This window comes from Caretta caretta, chromosome 3 (assembly GCF_965140235.1).
Source record: "Caretta caretta isolate rCarCar2 chromosome 3, rCarCar1.hap1, whole genome shotgun sequence".
NCBI lineage: Eukaryota > Metazoa > Chordata > Testudines > Cheloniidae > Caretta > Caretta caretta.
The window spans coordinates 9,114,146-9,134,772 of record NC_134208.1 but is presented as its reverse complement, the minus strand read 5'-3'; the positions used below and the strand labels follow the sequence as shown (position 1 = coordinate 9,134,772).

General features: G+C 40.5%; 1 protein-coding gene and 1 long non-coding RNA gene across 5 annotated transcripts in view; one reads left to right on the top strand and one right to left on the bottom strand.

Annotated features, from left to right (window-relative positions):
* MSRA (methionine sulfoxide reductase A) overlaps positions 1 to 19,179 on the bottom strand; it is a 450,332-nt gene extending 431,153 nt beyond the window's left edge. The window contains exon 1 of one of the 2 annotated variants that reach the window (XM_048845800.2): positions 18,941 to 19,179. In XM_048845800.2, coding sequence (XP_048701757.1) covers positions 18,941 to 19,070 — 130 coding nt within the window. In that variant the 5' untranslated portion in view covers positions 19,071 to 19,179. The remainder of the gene's footprint in view (positions 1 to 18,940) is intronic. The other variant, XM_048845798.2, reaches the window with a different exon arrangement.
* LOC125634716 (uncharacterized) lies at positions 8,119 to 16,917 on the top strand. Of its 3 annotated transcripts, none has more exons than XR_012667530.1 (4): positions 8,119 to 8,198; positions 8,522 to 8,589; positions 9,331 to 9,453; positions 15,962 to 16,917. It is a non-coding gene; the product is annotated as an uncharacterized LOC125634716 (long non-coding RNA). The 3 variants fall into 3 exon arrangements; XR_007356029.2 differs by having other exon boundaries at positions 8,190 to 8,255; XR_007356027.2 differs by lacking the exon at positions 8,119 to 8,198 and having other exon boundaries at positions 8,381 to 8,589.
* Positions 19,180 to 20,627: the final 1,448 nt, after the last annotated feature.

The following is a 20,627-nucleotide window of genomic DNA, read 5'->3' as shown; positions in this document are numbered from 1 at the left end:
ATGTTCTTCGTTATATGCTGAACAAGAGCTTTGTTTTAAAATTCAAATGACAAATGCTTCAACTTGCACCCCACATCAGACCATGAATTGCTAATCAAACAATTAGGTTTATACACATTGAATATTTTAATTGGTTCTGCACAGGTTAATATCTCAATCCCTCATTTGCATTTCAGCTAGCAGTCTATAAAGAATAAATTTTTACTCATGGTTTCTCATTTGTCCATTTTAGATTTGCACTCTACTGAATAAAATGTACTACAGTTGCCTTAGTTTATTATATTAGCACCCACTGCCACTTACATATATATAACAGTCCATATTGTTAACTCTCACAGGTTGCTATCCTTAATGCACCTCATTGTCCATAGATATTAAAGGGGCTGGCAAATGGTGACGAGAGAGCACCACTAGCATCCTTCAGAACCACAGAAAGCAAAGACTTGGTTCTTCCATCTCCCACTGTTGTAAGGTGGGCTCTACGCTGACTGAAATTCTACTAGCTGGATGAAATTTATCTCTGTGTGGATGGGCCCATACAAAGCCCACCATGTATATTTCACTTAAGCACCATGTTAAGCATTTAAGTAGGACTTAAGAATTGTATAGGCCAGGGGACTCAACACAAGAGTAAATTACACTTGGTGAGTGGAATGGGGAGTTCTACTATAATAGAAGAAAACTGCCTTCAGCACCTTGTGATAAAGCAATCCATGAAAAATACTGGCAGTAGAGGCCAAATAAACCACACAGAAAGGACTATAGAAGACATAAGATATGCATTAATCCACAGAGTGGTTTAAAACAGCCACAGAGAACTGATTTTTTTAAAAGCATCATCCATAAAAATCAGACTTTTATTCTCCTTACACTGTTTTGGTGCACATCAGCTACGATACTACAGAAGGGCTACAGGCAGCACTACACAGGTCAGTCAGCTGTTACATGACAGCTCCATCTTTTAAAGGGTTACAACTTGGTCAAATTTCAGAGTAACGGCCGTGTTAGTCTGTATTCGCAAAAAGAAAAGGAGGACTTGTGGCACCTTAGAGACTAACCAATTTATGAGTATAAGCTTTCGTGAGCTACAGCTCACTTCAAACCATACACTGGCATTCTAAGTTAAAACTTGGCAATACAAAATCTAAATCCATGAGTGAACTGCTTTTAATATTGCCAAATTTGTTTCAAATCAGTTTTGACAGATATAAGTTAGAAAAGGGCAAAAATAATAGAAACCGTGGGATTTCAAATGATTTTAAATGCTCTTATTACTCAAAACCAAATCTCTAATCTAAAAGCAGCCAGATACAGTATCATGCATGGGATCTAAATTCAGGTCCCAAGCAGAGTCTCCTTCATCCTATAGCAGCAGAGGATGAATTCTTTTCAGAAGCAGCATAGTTAGCCTGTGAGGAAAGGAATTGTCTGCATGGGTATTCAGTGATCCTTCTGGTCACCTGAAGAAGTGGCATCAATGGGCTCCAGAGCAACTAAATCCAACTTCCTTTCCTTACAAAAGGATTTAAGGGGAAAATGACAGGGAAAATGGAGGAGAGCCATAAAGTCCTTGGGAGAATGAAGTAAAGAACTATGTCAGGTGAATTCTGAAAATAAGGTCTACAAGAAAAATCAGATGTAAAGTCACTGACTTTTCCCTTAAGACTTCTTAATATGTTTTACATAAGAAACCACATTTGGATGTTGGATTGCTTGCCAATTTCTTCTCTGTCTTGAGCCTTCCCTTTTTGTGGACAGTAATTTAGAAAGTGATAGCCTTTCATCTTCAGCAGTTCCTTAACACCTATGATATCCTGGAAGTTTCCCCTGAGAATTCTAGCCTACTTTTGGGGATCAAACCATGTTAGAAGGGCTCAAGAGCAATCTCCAGCTGGTTTAATTAGCCATTTTGGTCATGCTAGACCTCTCTAATCTCTAGTAAATTTTCAAGACTATTGACTATGGCTTGCTGCATTGGAGACTACTGATGTGTCTGAAAAATCCCTCCATTTACTTCTAGAATATGTAAATGAAGCTTTCAAATTGGATGAGGATGAGAATTGAGCAGCAACATTGAGAAATTTGAAATGCAACTTCTCCCAAGCTTCTCTCCTATATCCCATTTTGCTCAATGTATATAAAACCACTTATCAAGATCATTTCTGAACAACAGTAAAGTATCATTAGCATGTTGATGAAACACAACTATACACCTCTTCCTCTCTGGATCTCAATAACTCAGTCTCCACTCTGGAGGCCTGTTCGGATGACATTGATGACTGCATGAGCCAAACATGCACAATTTTCAATTCTGGAAAGATAGAAATCTTGCTAATGGATAAAAGTCATTGTTTCAAAGAGGATTTCTTTCCCTTCGAGTGCCCACTTATTCAGGAGCCAACAGAGAAGCCAGCTTAGTTATAGGCAGCTAGCCATTTGACAGGAAAGAGCTTGTGGCACCCATAGTGCCACCAACTGCCTCACGCAGATATCTGAGATCCTGCCCCCTCCAAAACTGAGAGACACAAAGCCATTGGTTTCATGGGGCCAAAAACTAGCCTTCAGTTAACTACAGGAGGTAGGTATTATGAATAATATATGACTAATAAGAAGAAAGTACTATACTGTACTTTCAATCCTAGTGACTGTTTTACATCTTCCTGTTTGTTTTTTTAGACATATTTCTCAATGCTAAATCAGAGTTATTATTGCTACTTATTTGCATTTAAAATTAAAATTGGAGGATAGCCTTGACATTTATAAAGTCATAAAGGCTAAAGGTGCCCATCAAAGAAAGCACTGAGGGCCCAAACACCAGTTCTGGCAACCAGTAAAAAAAAAATATAAAAAAACTGCTGACTCACTTTACTGACTCACTTTACCTACCATAGGGTGGGTATAATATAACCATATTATACCCACCCTATGTTCCTTACATTTGCTGACTGTAAAGTGACAGACTGTGTAGAAAGCCAATTGTTAACACTATTTAGATTTTAAATGTTATTCTTTTGTTTTTGATTGAATTGCATTGCATATTAACTGCTTGTTCATCACTCTGACCACTATTACAGGGAGCATGTATACAATTAAAAGTATTTATTTATCAGCAGCTTAACTTACTTTAAAAATTGTTTGAGTGGAGTCTGTTTCAGAACAGGCTGCAGTTCCATTCACAGCCCCACACATCAGGACAGCACTGATAACTGTAATAGAAGTGAGTTTCTACAGCTGTGTACTAGATAGGAGGGGGCACCCACAAGAGAATATAAATGAAAGAAGCAAACCCAATAACCCCTGCAGACAACATATATATTATAATGTTATCTCTGGTGCAGTTATTTTGCTCCTGATAACCTTAAAAAAGCTCTTAGTGTAGTTTGTTAAGCCATATCAGAAAATCATCCATTGATTACAGAACATGAAACACACTTTTTATTTATTTATTTTTAAATGGAAGTCCAACCTTTGGGAAACTGCAGATAACCGCAGATCCTTTCAAGATATTTTCCTCTGTGACACACAGCCATTTCATTCACAGATTAATGTTGTTTACTACATGTTTGTAAAATGCAATTCCTAATGCAAATATTAAACACATGTAGGACTCAGTCTTGCCCTGTAATTACTTGGTGTACATGAGCTGGGAAATCAGTCACTTGGGCACACACATTCTCTAGCTGATCTTCGAAGACACCCGGGGCATATTTGTATATCTATTTGTTGGGGCACAAATGTGCTTGTATTACAGAATATAAAATTTTCTTTTTCAATATTCAGTGAAAGATTATAAAGGTACATTATTTCATACTACTTTGCCTGCACTGCTCAACTGGAAAATAAGACCTCAAATTTAAAACTATGGGCCAATGCTTATGCAAGGGGTGAATTGCAACTAATAAATCTGAAACTGTATAATTGGAATAAACCTTATTATACAGTCCCCTGTTTTATACCTCATTTTAAACAACAAATTATTCGTGCTTAGGATTTCATTCAAAGTGGAAATTTAAACGCCAGTTCCTATATACTAATAAAGGTTTGAAAAAAAATAAAAAAGGGGTTAAGAGGTGCAAACTTATCATAGCACTGTAATTCTATACATAAATAAAATAACAGATCAAGACAATAACACTTTCTTATATGCTGCAGAAAAACTTTAATATTCGCAGTTTACCATTGTTCAACATATATCTTGTGACGGGGGCTTGGAGGTTCGGGTAGCCTAGTGGTTAGTGCACCTGACTGCCAATCCCTTATCGCTTTGTCAGGGAGGAAGTGGTAGTAGTGCCTAGTTCCTGACTCCAGGATGGGAGTGTTTGGGCCTCCCCACTGTGTCTGGGCCTTTGCCTTTAAGTAGCACATGGTAAGGCGACCCAGGCCCTCTCTCTCCACCGGGTCCCAGGGCCCTGTGGGAAATAACACTAGCAGGGTCCTCCCTGCAGAGAGTCTAAGTACACTGCCCTGGGCTACTTCCTACCTAAGTGCCCCTTCAAGACCTGCTAGTTCTTGAAGTGGGTGGTGGTTAGAGAAGACACTCCCTGGGGGCCCTAGCCACTCTGTGATCCCCTCTCAGGCTGCACCTTTTGCCTGGCTTCCTGCCAAAGGATTCTTTTTTCCAGTAGCCTGTCCACCACTCCTTGCCTGGGCTTCTGAGTTCCATTTAACACACTCCTCCAATTGAAAAGTGCTCAACAGGCCTACCTGGGCCCAATATTGTCTTTTAACCCTTTTGGGCCAAGTGTGGGGTTTGTGTACCCCATCACATACCTCATCAAGCCAAACAGGTTTTTCCAAGATACTACACAGTCCTAGACAAAACTACATGAAACCGGCATTAAGGCTGAGTACATATCTGTAACTTAATGTTAAAATTATGACAAGAAATGTTGTAATTAACCCCAAAACAAGTATTACAAACCCAGGAAATTCAGAGTTCAGGTTAAATGGCACAGGAATCCGAACAGGGTAAGATATGGAAATGCACAGTTAACCCACTCAAAGGACCTTAACTCTGCTCTGCAGTAACACCATGCAGTGACCATACAACCAGTATTAGTGCATACATGTTTGTAGTCCCAGAGTGATTAAACTGATTTTTAAAGACACATCACTTTTATTTTATTTTATTTTTGCTCCTGTTGTCACTACAGTGCAGAGCTAATGTTTGGATCCCTTAACTGTGCATTGCCATAACTTAGCCTGTTTGAATTTCTTGAAGTTTAACCTAACTCTGAATCTCCTGGGTTTGTAATGTTTGTTATAGGGTAATTACAACATAACTGCAATGTTTTTACCCTTAAGCTGCTTCTATGTACATAACCTTAAATCCAGTTTAATACAGCTTTTACCTGTGAATTTTTTATTACACTTTTCATACATGAACATTAAACCCAAAGATAATAAAGTGGTTGAATTCCTGCTTTAAGCACAAAAAACTCAGCTCAATCTTAACCTGGGAACTGTAACCAGAATTTCCATCATATTTCTAAAAATGGTTTTGCACAATTTACTATGCAGAAACCCCGATATTGCTTCTTAGAAAGAGAAAGCACGAGATATTAATGGGATAAGTTAGGAAACAAAATACATAGAAATATTTCTGGGGAAGAAGTGAGGGGGAAAAGGAGAGAGAAAAAATATAGGAGAGGCAGTACCAAACACAATGTAGGGAGAAGGAAAGAAAGAGAAGATATGTGGGACAGAGAAAGAAAAGAGGGAACACACCTCTGAAGACAACTTAGGAAAAGTTACATTATGTGTATTACAGGAAAGAAAGAAAAGGTCAGTACAAAGCAGTAAGGAAAAGAGGATATGACAAAAGTAAGAGAGTTGTAGGTTGGTCAAATAGTATTTGAGGAATGTATGATTTGATGAATTTCCCCAGTATTCATTTAATAATCTATTCAACACATTTATGGTAGTATTCAATTAGCTGGTCAGATAATATTGCTGAATATGTTATTCAGCTAACACCAGAGAAAAATCAATGAAAAAATATACTCAATTTATATTTTTCCTGCTATTTAACCTTTCTTAGTAGTAAGTTAATTTTTTTTAATACATTAAAAACACTGATGCTCTTCAGAACAAAAACTGTGTGTCTGCCTCTGTGCTTGGATAGTGCCAAGTACATTCTGAGCAATTCCATAAATAAAATAACAACAGTTGACTGGCAACACAACAGTTAAACACAAATAGTACACAACTGCTTCATTTATTTTGGCTCCGATTCAGCATTGATTTTTTAAAGGAACTACTCATAGGCTAAAAGTTAGGCACATGCTTAAATACCTTGCTGGATCAGGGCCTTAAATTGCAGGGAACTTAGTCTTGTTAGGGGAAGGGGGTGGAGAAACAGCTAATTTTGACCTTGACAGGTTGGTCCTTGGGCTAGAAGATGTCACACAAACTTTTCAAGCCCTGACACTGAATGCAAAGCATAGTACTAAATTGTGAGATAATGATCTGCCCTAAATAAGAGGCAGTGTGCTGTTGCTCTGTCCCAGGAGTAGCCAAAGAAGAGTGAGGGCTGGTCTATACTGAAAACATACACTGGCATAGCTACATCTCTCATGGGTGTGAAAAATCTACCCCCCTAATAGCTGTATATATGCCAACATAACCCCCGGTGCAGATATTACTGGATCGATGGGAGAATTCTTCCATCAACCTAGCTATGAACTCCTGGGGAGGTGGATTAACTACAGTGACAGGAGAACGCCTCCTGTCACTGTAGTGAGTGTTTACACTGAGGTGCTACAGCAGCACTGCTGAAGATGTGCCGCTGTAGTGGCTTAAGTGTAGACATGGCCTGAATTCAGTCACAATTGTGACTAGACTGAGTCACAATCTCCCTCTCAGTACCCTGTTGTTTTGAGAAAGGAACAAACTGTTTTAGGTCTATACCTACCACCACGTATGTTGCCCAGTACCTTTTGGAGGGGTGAGACCAAAGCTATGCCCACTCCCCATCCCAACCTACCTAGAAGAAATGTACTACAACGTGGAGCCTACTTTCTCTCCTATACTGTTATCTGTGATATGGATCGCCAACACAGAGGCATAAGGACCCCTGTGCTGCCATGTTAACCAGGACACAATTTAACCTATAATGTAGTTTTCCTTTACTGTATCAGCACTTACTAGTACTTGTGTATTTGTAATAGCCCATCATCTTAACTTGTATGTTATATGTTAGGCCTGATCCTCAACTACATTACAACAGTTGTATGCACATATGATTCTAGTGAAGTCAGTGGAGTAGCTCTGGTGCTATAAACCGATGCAGTGGAGAATCAGACCCTATTATATTTAAGGCATTCCAATGAAGGAGTTGCCAAATAGTGGGTGATTTATATACTATGGTCCAGATTCTCACCTAATCTACCCTTGTACAATGTCACTAACGTCAATTAAGTTACATGGGTATAACTGAAAGTATAATTGAACTCCATATGTCCTGCACTAGTTAGGCACAACAGGGCTTACGTGACAGCAAGTGGAGGCACTCAGCTTCTCCACTATAGTTTTTTGCTTTCTGAGAGTTTGTTACACTCACAGACTTACCTAAATAAATGTAGGGTCAAATTCATCACTATAACTTCTTTGAAGGCAAAATGGAGTTAAAACCATCAGCAAAATGGACCACATTCATCCCAGGTCTATTATACAGTAATATGAAATATTATCCTTTGAAATAAAAAAATCCTGTGTAAATGTAATTCCTGGGTTTACTTCTCATCCTGACAGGTTATGTTTATCAATGCAAGTGTTTGGCCCTTACGTGTTAGATACACGTCTTTCCAAAACCACTGTCACAAGCAGCTATTTAATCTTGCTTATCAAGCCACTACCTTTCACTAGAAATAATTATCCCCCTTTATTCCACAATTTGGAATAAATCTTCAGAGCAACATATATAAATAATCCTCTGAATAAAGGTCCTTTTGAAACCTTTTTTATTTTATAAAGTTAGGGTTTCTGCTTTCTGAGTCTCCTTCAAGCCTTATTTGCATTCAAGAGGCTGCCAGTTGGGTAAAGTTTCTACTCCTTAAGTAATGCTGTTTCCCAGCAACCTGCATTCTGTTGCCAGGGAGAAACCCTGTGGAGAGCTACCTCAGTTATCAGGCCCGCCACAGTCCTGAGGGGGTATGGCTTTGTGCAGGGTTGCTTCATGCCAGTGCACACATTTAAGTGTGAGAAGAATGCTAAGTAGTCTACATGAAACTCCAGAGACTGGAATGAGGGGATTGGTGGGCTTTTTGTTTGGTTGGGTTTTTACATTTATTTTGGTTTGGTTTGGTCTTGCCAAGGACTTATTAATGAATGACTTAGCTCTTTGTGGTATGCTGTATTTAGAGGTGACAAGGAAGTGAAAGTTTTTCAGCAATGCAGTGTTACCTTGAGAGCTGCATTTGGCAGCTGGTTATACAGTTCTGCAAACAGATACTTTGTAAGTTATTGATCTATCAATGACTGTTTGTTCCTGGTTTTGATTTTTTTTTTGTCTCTTTTGCAGACGTCAAATGCAAAATTCACACAAAATTAGATTTTCATATCTTCTGCAACGTCTTCTAAAACGGAAAGGTCAGAGTTAGCTAAAGAGTCATTCCTTTTTGCCAAAGTCAGTCCAATTTTTAATAATTCTTCAGTTACATGTTTAGCCTGATAAGAATTATTTAATGTTTAGGTACACTTGCCAAAAGCAAAAAAAAACAAACATAAAAATGTAAAAGGGAGAGGATGCATGACATACACATTTCTATTGCCACCACTATTTTCAAAAGAAAATATTTCATGCATAATCTTAAGAGACATTGCAACCATTCAAAAATTTCAGAAGTCACGTCTTTCAATACTAAACAATTTCTAAAAACAAGGTGCCATAGCAAAATGTAATGTCACTTTACATCCTTTCTCATCTGGATCTCAGCATGCTTGATTAAACTATAATGAAAATGTAATAAACGTATAGAAATCAATGGATCAAAAATGCAATAAATGAGGGTCATTCTTTAAAATGAAGAGATAAGCAATTCCCTCTTCTGATGAACTGGAAAGGAAAATTGAAACTTGAGAAATACAATACACAGAGTCTATTAACTTGATATTCATCATACCTCTGAATTGTCCCTCCTGTGGGGATATCCCTTCTTTTTTACCTATATTTAGTACAACCCCTTATAAAAATGGGATGTCAGTTAACAATTTATTTACATGAAAATATTGAATCAAGAAACTGAAGCTACAGAAAATGTTAAAGAAATTAATTTTACTAAATCTTAAACTTCCTTCATTATTGTTTCTCTTCCATGCCTGATTCTGAAGCATAATTTCACACTGGAACCTACATTTGGGTCATGACAGGTTGCAAAGTTACAGGAGGGCCAAATCTCACCTGGAGCTGCAGCTAGCGAGAGATGTCAAGAGTAACAAGAAGAGTTTCTTCAGGTATGTTGGCAACAAGAAGAAAGCCAAGGAAAGTGTGGGCCCCTTACTGAATGAGGGAGGCAACCTAGTGACAGAGGATGTGGAAAAAGCTAATGTACTCAATGCTTTTTTTGCCTCTGTCTTCACTAACAAGGTCAGCTCCCAGACTGCTGCGCTGGGCATCACAAAATGGGGAAGAGATGGCCAGCCCTCTGTGGAGATAGAGGTGGTTAGGGACTATTTAGAAAAGCTGGATGTGCACAAGTCCATGGGGCCGGACGAGTTGCATCCAAGAGTGCTGAAGGAATTGGCGGCTGTGATTGCAGAGCCATTGGCCATTATCTTTGAAAACTTGTGGCGAACCGGGGAAGTCCCGGATGACTGGAAAAAGGCTAATGTAGTGCCAATCTTTAAAAAAGGGAAGAAGGAGGATCCTGGGAACTACAGGCCAGTCAGCCTCACCTCAGTCCCTGGAAAAATCATGGAGCAGGTCCTCAAAGAATCAATCCTGAAGCACTTGCATGAGAGGAAGGTGATCAGGAACAGCCAGCATGGCTTGGGTCCCCTGACCCAAGGGAAGGTCATGCCTGACTAATCTAATCGCCTTTTATGATGAGATTATTGGTTCTGTGGATGAAGGGAAAGCAGTGGATGTATTGTTTCTTGACTTTAGCAAAGCTTTTGACACGGTCTCCCACAGTATTCTTGTCAGCAAGTTAAGGAAGTATGGGCTGGATGAATGCACTATAAGGTGGGTAGAAAGCTGGCTAGATTGTCGGGCTCAACGGGTAGTGATCAATGGCTCCATGTCTAGTTGGCAGCCGGTATCAAGTGGAGTGCCCCAAGGGTCGGTCCTGGGGCCGGTTTTGTTCAATATCTTCATAAATGATCTGGAGGATGGTGTGGATTGCACTCTCAGCAAATTTGCGGATGATACTAAACTGGGAGGAGTGGTAGATACACTGGAGGGGAGGGATAGGATACAGAAGGACCTAGACAAATTGGAGGATTGGGCCAAAAGAAATCTGATGAGGTTCAATAAGGATAAGTGCAGCGTCCTGCACTTAGGACGGAAGAACCCAATGCACAGCTACAGACTAGGGACCGAATGGCTAGGCAGCAGTTCTGCGGAAAAGGACCTAGGGGTGACAGTGGACGAGAAGCTGCATATGAGTCAGCAGTGTGCCCTTGTTGCCAAGAAGGCCAATGGCATTTTGGGATGTATAAGTAGGGGCATAGCAAGCAGATCGAGGGACATGATCGTTCCCCTCTATTCGACATTGGTGAGGCCTCATCTGGAGTACTGTGTCCAGTTTTGGGCCCCACACTACAAGAAGGATGTGGATAAATTGGAGAGAGTCCAGCGAAGGGCAACAAAAATGATTAGGGGTCTAGAACACATGACTTATGAGGAGAGGCTGAGGGAGCTGGGATTGTTTAGCCTGCAGAAGAGAAGAATGAGGGGGGATTTGATAGCTGCTTTCAACTACCTGAAAGGGGGTTCCAAAGAGGATGGCTCTAGACTGTTCTCAATGGTAGCAGATGACAGAACGAGGAGTAATGGTCTCAAGTTGCAGTGGGGGAGGTTTAGATTGGATATTAGGAAAAACTTTTTCACTAAGAGGGTGGTGAAACACTGGAATGCGTTACCTAGGGAGGTGGTAGAATCTCCTTCCTTAGAGGTTTTTAAGGTCAGGCTTGACAAAGCCCTGGCTGGGATGATTTAACTGGGAATTGGTCCTGCTTCGAGCAGGGGGTTGGACTAGATGACCTTCAGGGGTCCCTTCCAACCCTGATATTCTATGATTCTATGAGTATGGTAATACTGAATCAGGGTGTTCATTTTTCCATAGTCAACAGGATTTTTTTAATCATCTTATGAAAAAAATATCAAACATTTTTCTTTTTCCTTTTATTGCTCACATTACGAAAGACCATCAGATATATTCACAGACTTCATTCAACAGTTCCGTTATAAAATCTTACTTTTTATATAATTTAGAAAATTCTCAGAATTGTTATGTTGACACATTTTATTGATGTTATGAAAAACCATTAGATTTATTCATATTTAATTCAGCAGTTCCATTACAACATCTCACTTTTTTATATAACAAATTGTCAGAATTGCTATGTTGACACATTCCCCAAACTAGCAAAATGATATAAATCTTTACGCACTAGATAAGAATTAGGGGCCAGATCTGCTCTACACTATGGCCTCTTTGAAGGCCCAAAACAGTAAAGCTGCCTTAAATGGGCAGCTGGAGATTCCCCTGACATGTTGGAAATTCCAAATGTCATAAAGCCAGCATATCCATCTCAACACCATACTCTCACTCTTTATAGGAAAGTATTGGAGATTTAAGGGACATGGTCAGAGTTCACTGAGCTCCAGCGTTTCCTGCCAGTGTAATGGCCCCTATGCCATTACAAGCCAGTGTAAATTAAAGCAGCCCTGAGGACTCAGGTATACTCATCTTTACATTCCTCTCTTCTCAGACGCAGTGAGCAGAGTTCTGGCCTTTATACTTCAAAACAGATAGGCAATCTTTTGGGGCAAACTGATTGCCTATTAACGCAGAAGGAAGAGACATGAAATGACCTAAGTCTAAGGAAATGAGTTGTTAAAGAAAATGATATTAAGAAAATTATGTCCTCTTAGGAATATCATTCCTCTGATATCTGATTCATTTCTAGTGATATATGTTGGTAAAACTCATTTGAACCTTCATAGCTTCTAAACATGGCATAAGGTAAATCAATGGCTCAAAAGTAGAATTAACCTTTTCAAATGTAGTGGAATTTGTTTTGTTTTTTACCCACTTGTTATAACAGATTTCCCTCTCCCATTTACTTTGCTTTTGCAGTCTCAAAATATATACTATATTAGCTTGCTGATTGGTTGAGTTTGAACTAATCTTTTTGTTGGCAACTGTAAAGGCGTTAAGTAGGGGATTTGGATATCCTGTCAGACACCCACATTTGATAACTGGGCTTTCTGCATTTGCAGCTGCAGGCTTACTTGTAGCATCTCTCTCTTGCTTTCTGATTATACTATCTACAAAGTACAAAAAGTCTCTTTCACATGAAGGGGTTGAAGAGATAATGCAAAAATTGCCAATCTTTAAATATTAGCATTAAACCAAATAAAATACTACTGACCACTTTTTACAGCTGCCAGCAAAAAAAGAAGTTATTCAAACTCAAGCAATCAACAAGCTAATGTGGTACATATTTTGAGATGGTAAAAGAAAGATTAACGGGAGAGGAAAATCTGTTATAACAAATAGGTAAAAGAGCAAAACAAATGCCACTACATTTTAACAGATTAGTTCTATTTTTGTGCCATTAATTTACCTTACAGCGTGTTCACAAGCTATGAAGGTTAAAATGACTTTCATCAATATGTATCATAGAAATTAGCCAGCTATTGGAGGAATGATATTCCTAAGAGAACATACCATTTTCTTTAAAAATTCTATATGAAATGAACCAAATCTAAGGAAATTAGTATCTTTTCCTTTCTGCATTAAAATGGAATAAATTTGTCCCAAAAGTTTAGCTACCTGTACTAATGACATCAATGGAATTTACATTGAAACACATGTGCAAAGTTCTAGCAGAAGAGGCAAAAGAGAGTAACCATGTCCAGCTTCAGTCCCAAGCCAAATTCCCACTACTTCTCCAGGGCTAGATGCTAAGGGACCTGCAAGCCAGGAATTCAATCCACAAATCTGTGGGATCTTTGTTTATAATCTGATATTGCTTAGAGCGTTCTTGGAAAGCCTCCAAATCTTGGGGCCTCCTTAGAAATTTCCCTGTAGCCCTGTCCAAACTTATACCCACAGGATTGGAAGCCTTTCTCAAAAAAAACAAAAAAAAAAATCAACAAAACAATTTAATGTCATTGTCTCTTGAGTTTAGCAAATCAGATTGAGAAATTAATTCTAAGCATAATTAGAATTCAGTGAGAATTCATTTGATGCACTAAATTCATGTAACACTTCTGAAACAGCAATAAAGGGACAGTCAACTTTAAATCTAGTTAATTTAAAAAGAGTGAAAAGTAAATTCAGGTACTATGCCTATCCATGAGTCTCCCTCCCAATTTCTGTGGTCTGGAAATAACATTTTCCTTTTTTTTAAAAAATGCTTTTCTCTCCACTGTTGCTTCATGAAAGACTCATAGAAACAATAGAAAACTAAATAATTAATGACAATACAGAGCAGCAAAACTGCCCATACTAAGTGATGTCAAATCCACAAAGTAAACAAAAGTGGGGAGGGGGGGATGAAAAACATTGTCTCTAATTTATACCAGATGTTCTCAGCCTTTCCAGACTATTGTACCGCTTTCAGAAGTCTTATTTCTCTTGCGTACCCCAAGCTTCATCTCACTTAAAAACTACTTGCTTACAAAATCACACATAAAAATATAGAAGTGTCCCAGCACACTCCTACTGAAAAATTGCTGACTTTCTCATTTTTACCATATAAATTATAAAATAAATTGACTGGAATATAAATATTGTTCTTACATTTCAGTGTATAGTATATAGAGAGCAGTATAAACAAGTCACTGTCTGCATGAAATTTTCATTTGTACTGACTTTGCTAGTGACTTTACGTAGCCTGTTGTAAAACTAGGCAAATATCTCGATGAGTTCATGTTCCCCCCGGAAGACCTCTGCGTACCTCCAAGGGTACGTGGACCCCTGGTTGAGAACTACTGATTTTTACTAACCTTATATGTTACTTGTAACAATAGGTAAATATTTCTGGACAAATTTGTAATTTTTAAGTTGGTTGTGTCCCTTTAAACATTTTATTTCAAATATTTGAAAACAGGGTCAAAATGTATTGCTGATCAGAACCGTAACTGTAAAATTGTATCTTGTTACTACATACTTCTGCTCACAATGAGGTCTATTATCCTTTCAGTGAACACAGTTCATCCCCGGCATAGTTCCATAAGGCTAGAGTCTGTGTTAAAATATGCCATCATAAATCAAAAGTACGTTCACTGGCTTCAGTGGAATTACCCCAGATTTACATCACTGTCACTAAGAGAATCTGAAACTATGAAGTTACACTAGGGATGAATTTGGCCTACTGTGTGCATATCTGGGTATTTTTATTGTTGTTATTAACTTGTATTATAGTATTGGCTAGAGACTGCCTAGAAATCGGAGAATAGATCACCATTCTTCTCTAAGATTAAAACTGGGAAATCCAGCTGCTGAAAGATAAATGTTGACAGTGAGGAAAAAGTTTTCAAATATTTTTAAATTACAACTGAATAGTTTAATAGCAAATAGAATCAGAACTGCACCACCATCCATCCTTTTTGTTAGGAAAATACTAAGGTGGTTGCCTTTACCAAAAGATGGATTTGCTGCACATGAAAGATACTAGCCTGAAAACAATAGAGACTAGAATCCTGTATATCCCTGGAACAGATTCAGACAAGCATCACTGCAAGATTCCCCAGACCATCAAGCTAATATATCTTAATCCTAAACTTTTAATCCGGTAAAATGTAGAGAATGTCCTTGCTTCAGAGATTGTTCAATTTAGTCTCCATGTCCATTTAATTCTTGGCCTCTCTAGTGAGATAGCCAAATATGTCTTGGTTGAGAGGAGATATGATTGCTCTCTATAAATATATCAGAGGGATAAATACCGAAGAGGGAGAGGAATTATTTAAGATCAGTACCAATGTGGACACAAGAACAAATGGATATAAACTGGTCATTGGGAAGTTTAGACTTGAAATTAGACAAAGGTTTCTAACCATCCGAGGAGTGAAGTTTTGGAATAGCCTTCCAAGGGAAGCAGTGGGGGCAAAAGACCTATCCGGCTTTAAGATTAGACTCGATAAGTTTATGGAGGAGATGGTATGATGGGATAACATGATTTTGGCAATTAATTGATCTTTAAATATTCATGGTAAATAGGCCTAATAGCCTGTGATGGGATGTTAGATGAGATGGGATCTGAGTTACTACAGAAAATTCTTTCCTAGGTATCTGGCTGGTGAATCTTGCCCATATGCTCAGGGTTTAGCTGATTGCCATATTTGGGGTCGGGAAGGAAATGGAAGAGGCCCTGGAGGTTTTTCCACCTTCCTCTGTGGCATGGGGCACAGGTCACTTGCTGGAGGATTCTCTGCTCCTTGAAGTCTTTAAACCACGATTTGAGGACTTCAGTAGCTCAGACATAGGGTGAGAGGTTTTTCGCAGGAGTGGGTAGGTGAGATTCTGTGGCCTGCGTTGTGCAGGAGGTCAGACTAGATGATCATCATGGTCCCTTCTGATCTTAATATCTATGAAATCTATGTCCTTAAACTAGTTAGATGGCTCAACAAAAGTAAAACCACAGAAATCAGTAGGATTTTTCAGCATGAACAAATCAGAATAAGTTACCGTAGGCAAAACAAAAAATATGCATAACAGAAGTTTCCCCAAATTGGGGTTCATCATGTTTGGCACTGCAATGGGAAGTTCCCTCTTTTCTTTCTCTCCAGCAGCTCCTCTCAGGACTCTTCCATTGAGCACATGCGCAAAGGAAGAAGTAAATGAAGTTGATATTAATGTCTTGATATACTACTGGCAATGAAGAAGTAGTGCCCCTGCATCCTATATCATATAAAGCCAAGTGAGATGGCTGTTTCTGTGATGCGAATCTCTCTACTAGGAACAGGACTGAGACCACAAACAAATGACTAACTAAAAATTATTTCCAGCATTACCTACCTGAACTGATCAGACTAACGGAGCAAGAGTCCTACATCCTACCATTTCACAAAATCGAACACTAAACGTATTTATAATTGGGGTGTATGTAAGTGTGTGTATATAGTGTCAATTAAAGTATAAACCTCTAATCTACTTATATCAACATTTGATACAATATAGCAACTGAAGATGATTTAATAACTAAACTTTGGTTAGTGAGGATAGCAGAAAGCGATATTTAATTTTACTACAGGGCATGACATTACACTCTAACACATTCTAAAAATCATGCTTAAAGCACTAATTTTCAAATATGAATTTCAGTTTCTCTACTGTAGTGAAGGAAAACAGCAAAACGTCTGCAAGTACCAAGACTGAGAAAAATTGCTTTAGACCAAATAAATGCAAGTAGATTACCAGAAAACAGTACTTCATAGAAATTAACAAAGATTCCCATGAAAGAAGAAGGAGAAACTTCAGAAATATATAAGATATCAATTACAGTATGATGATTTCATAAGCCTGTCACAGTCTATGCAGTTTTTAAAAGAGAAAGAAATCTGAAGCAGAACTCCTTTCCTTTTGATTTCTGCATACATTATGACAAAACAGAACCAAGCTGAACATAATTAAAACATCATAGTTATCTCCAGGTCCTCGTAACTTCTGCAAACCAAACCATTTGTACATTCCTCTTGTAATATATTTTGTCACAAGAACCTTATAATAAAAATACATCCTTATATACCTGGCTGTCAGTAACTTTAGAGAAATTAATATAATATACTGTACTGATTAAAGTCTTGATCCTGCATGTTGCTTAAGCTTCAACACCTTACAATATCAGGGCCTAAATTAGTAATATCCTTAAGATAAAAAGAAAAACAATGTCACAGACAGGGTCAGTTCTCATCCAGTCCTCATAATGAAGGGCCACGGAGTTAAAGAGGAAGAAAATACGGGGTGGATTCTCACCTATTAATGAGGAAGGAGACCACTGGTGGATGAATGGGGAGAGAGAAAGAGACACTGACTGTCAAAATGTACAGAATTTACTCATCAAAAAACCAACACAACTTAGCTTACAGTAGAACCTGGTAAAATGCAACTTTCAATGAAAAATCAACTAGTTAATAGATTGCCTTAAAATATGGAAAACAAGGCATTTTAAACTGCCAGTCATATTTTACACTCAGCTACTTCCATGCATAGAAATCTGGCCCAAGTAAACTTTATACTAAATTTTAAAATTTAATTTGCACCTAATTTCTAATCGCATTTACCTTGTTGTAACTTTTACAGTTCCTTGTAGGTCAATGCTGTTATTAAGCACACAGGTACCCAGAATAGATTGATTTAAATCACCAAATGGAAAGCCTTGATTTAAACCATTGATTTTAATCAACTTTTCCATTGGTACTTCAGTTATTTTCAAAAGAAAGGTGCATTTTCCTTGGTTGATATTACCATTAAAGCATGTTGATTTACAACCAAATAGAGCCTTTACACTAAATATGGTAAATATTTTTGATACCTAGGATACGCTATAACTATATACATTTATTTAAGCAATTACATAGCGTATTTTCAGCTTCTTGTTAAGTGTACATTTTTGTATATTAGAAAATGTTGAATGATATATTCCTTATTAACTTTTTGTACATATTTGTGTCAAGCTGCATTAACTGTACAGTAACTGGAATTTAATTAACACACAAAATACCACATAACATTTATTTTTATTAAAAAATCCTTTCATGTTTTGAATACATAAATTTCTCTTATCAAAACATGTTTCACATGCACAACTAAATGATTTATTAAACCAAGGGATTAACCGCAGACAGTGAATTAAGCTGATTATTTCAGGTCAGTCTTTCAAATATGCCTACGTGAAAGCGACTGCCGCTTATGTTCCTCTTTGCCTAAGTCTCTTGAAAATGAGAAGGAGTCTCCTAAATTACTCAGGCTGTCCTTCAAACTTTTAAAACTAGTCGAGCTCATCCCCGGCCTCATTTTCATTCATAAACTGGAAGAGAAGGACAAGCTTTCCTGCATTTTCAACGTCCTATCGATTTCTCAACTTTGAATGAATTACTCCAAAGGAAGAAAACGTGCTTTCTGTGCCCGCAGAAGAGGCTACTGCTCTCCAAGGCTGGTTTAGCACGCCAACAAACTCTGGTTCCCGCTGCTTAGCTAGTGACTCCCGCCAGTCCGGTGGTGTGAGTCTCTTTAAACTCTCACCAGCGAGCACATATTGCTTGAACGGTTCGCCACGTGCCCCGTCCAAGGGAGACCCCTCGAGCCGCCCCTATCCCGAGCGAGGAGGCCTTGGGCGCCTGCCCCCGCACCCCCTTTCCGCCCCACTTCTCTGAGGCGAGCCAGGGACGGGGCGTCCAACTGCGCATGCGCTACGGAGCGCTGCCGCCCCCCTCTCACCGCACTTCAAAGGGAGGGAGGGAGGGAAAGCGCTTCAAGCGCATGCGCTCCAGCGAAAGATGGCAAGGAAGAGAGCGCCCGCAGTAAGGCAGGATCAGTGCGCGTGGGCGCTTGTATAACTCAGGGAAGAGGGAGCACGGTGCGCCTGCGCTGACGCCGAGGACGGGTGGGTCAGTGCGCGCTGCGCATGTGCGAGGGTCCACGTTCCTCCTCGAGTCGCCTCTCCCCCGCCCCCCACAGAGATCGTCATCTCGGCGGGCCTGGGTGGGCTCAGTCAGGCGCCTCACCCACCAGCGCGGGGACGAGCCCGGGGACGGGAGCCGCCCTACCTGAGACCCGGATGCTCTGGCTCCGGCCGGGCAGGGCCTCCGCTCTGCTGGGCAGCCGGGAGGCCGAGTCTCCCATCGCGGAAGGCGAGCCGAGGAGAGTACGGAGGAGGCGGCGTGGCGCCACGGTCATCGCCCCCGCGAGCGTCGGGAGCCCGCCAACAGCCGGCCGGCGCGCGCGAGCCGTTGGTGGGTGGCGGGGGGGGCGCGAGAGACCCGCCTCCTGCCGGCGGCTGCGTGGCTTGCACGAGAGGCGTCGCGGTGCCCAGCTTACATAGAAGCGTTGGGTGAGCGCTGAGAGCGTGCGGCTCCCGGGCTCTGCCCGCGGCGGGGGTGTCAGCATGTTCACACACACCCCCCCCAGCTCTGCCCGCGGCTGTGGTGTGAGCACCCCCCCCACACACACATACCTTCCCAGCTCTGCCCGCAGCTGGAGTGTCAGCACACACACACATCTCCCCACGGCTCAGGTGTGAACCCACACATCCACCCCTCTCCCTGGCTCTGCCTGAGGCTGGGGTGTCAGCACCCTGCCCCACACACACACACACCCCTCCCCAGCTCTGCCTGCAGCTCGGGTGTCAGCACACGCACACACCCCGCTCCCCAGCTCTGCCTGCGGCTCGGGTGTGAGCACCCCACACACACACACCCTTCTCTGGGCTCTGCCTATGCTGGGTAAGGTCGCCAACCCTCCACAGAATCATAGATTTTAAGGTCCGAAGGGACCATGATGATCATAGAATATCAGGGTTGGAAGGGACCTCAGGAGGTCATCTAGTCCAACCCCCTGCTCAAAGCAGGACCAATGCCCAACTAAATCATCCCAGCCAGGGCTTTGTCAAGCCTGACCTTAAAAACTTCTAAGGAAGGAGATTGTACCACCTCCCTAGGTAACGCATTCCAGTGTTTCACCACCCTCCTAGTGAAAAAGTTTTTCCTAATAGCCAACCTAAACCTCCCCCACTGCAACGTGAGACCATTACTCCTTGTCCTGTCCTCTTCTACCACTGAGAATAGTCTAGAACCATCCTCTCTGGAACCACCTCTCAGGTAGTTGAAAGCAGCTATCAAATCCCCCCTCATTCTTCTCTTCTGCAGACTAAACAATCCCAGTTCCCTCAGCCTCTCCTCATAAGTCATGTGTTCCAGACCCCTAATCATTTTTGTTGCCCTTCGCTGGACTCTCCAATTTATCCACATCCTTCTTGTAGTGTGGGGCCCAAAACTGGACACAGCACTCCAGATGAGGCCTCACCAATGTCGAATAGAGGGGAAAGATCACGTCCCTCAATCTGCTTGCTATGCCCCTACTTATACATCCCAAAATGCCATTGGCCTTCTTGGCAACAAGGGCACACTGCTGATTCATATCCAGCTTCTCGTCCACTGTCACCCCTAGGTCCTTTTCCGCAGAACTGCTGCCTAGCCATTCGGTCCCTAGTCTGTAGCTGTGCATTGGGTTCTTCCGTCCTAAGTGCAGGACGCTGCACTTATCCTTATTGAACCTCATCAGATTTCTTTTGGCCCAATCCTCCAATTTGTCTAGGTCCCTCTGTATCCTATCCCTGCCCTCCAACGTATCTACCACTCCTCCCAGTTTAGTATCATCCGCAAATTTGCTGAGTGCAATGCACACCATCCTCCAGATCATTTATGATTATCTAGTCTGACCTCCTGCACAACGCAG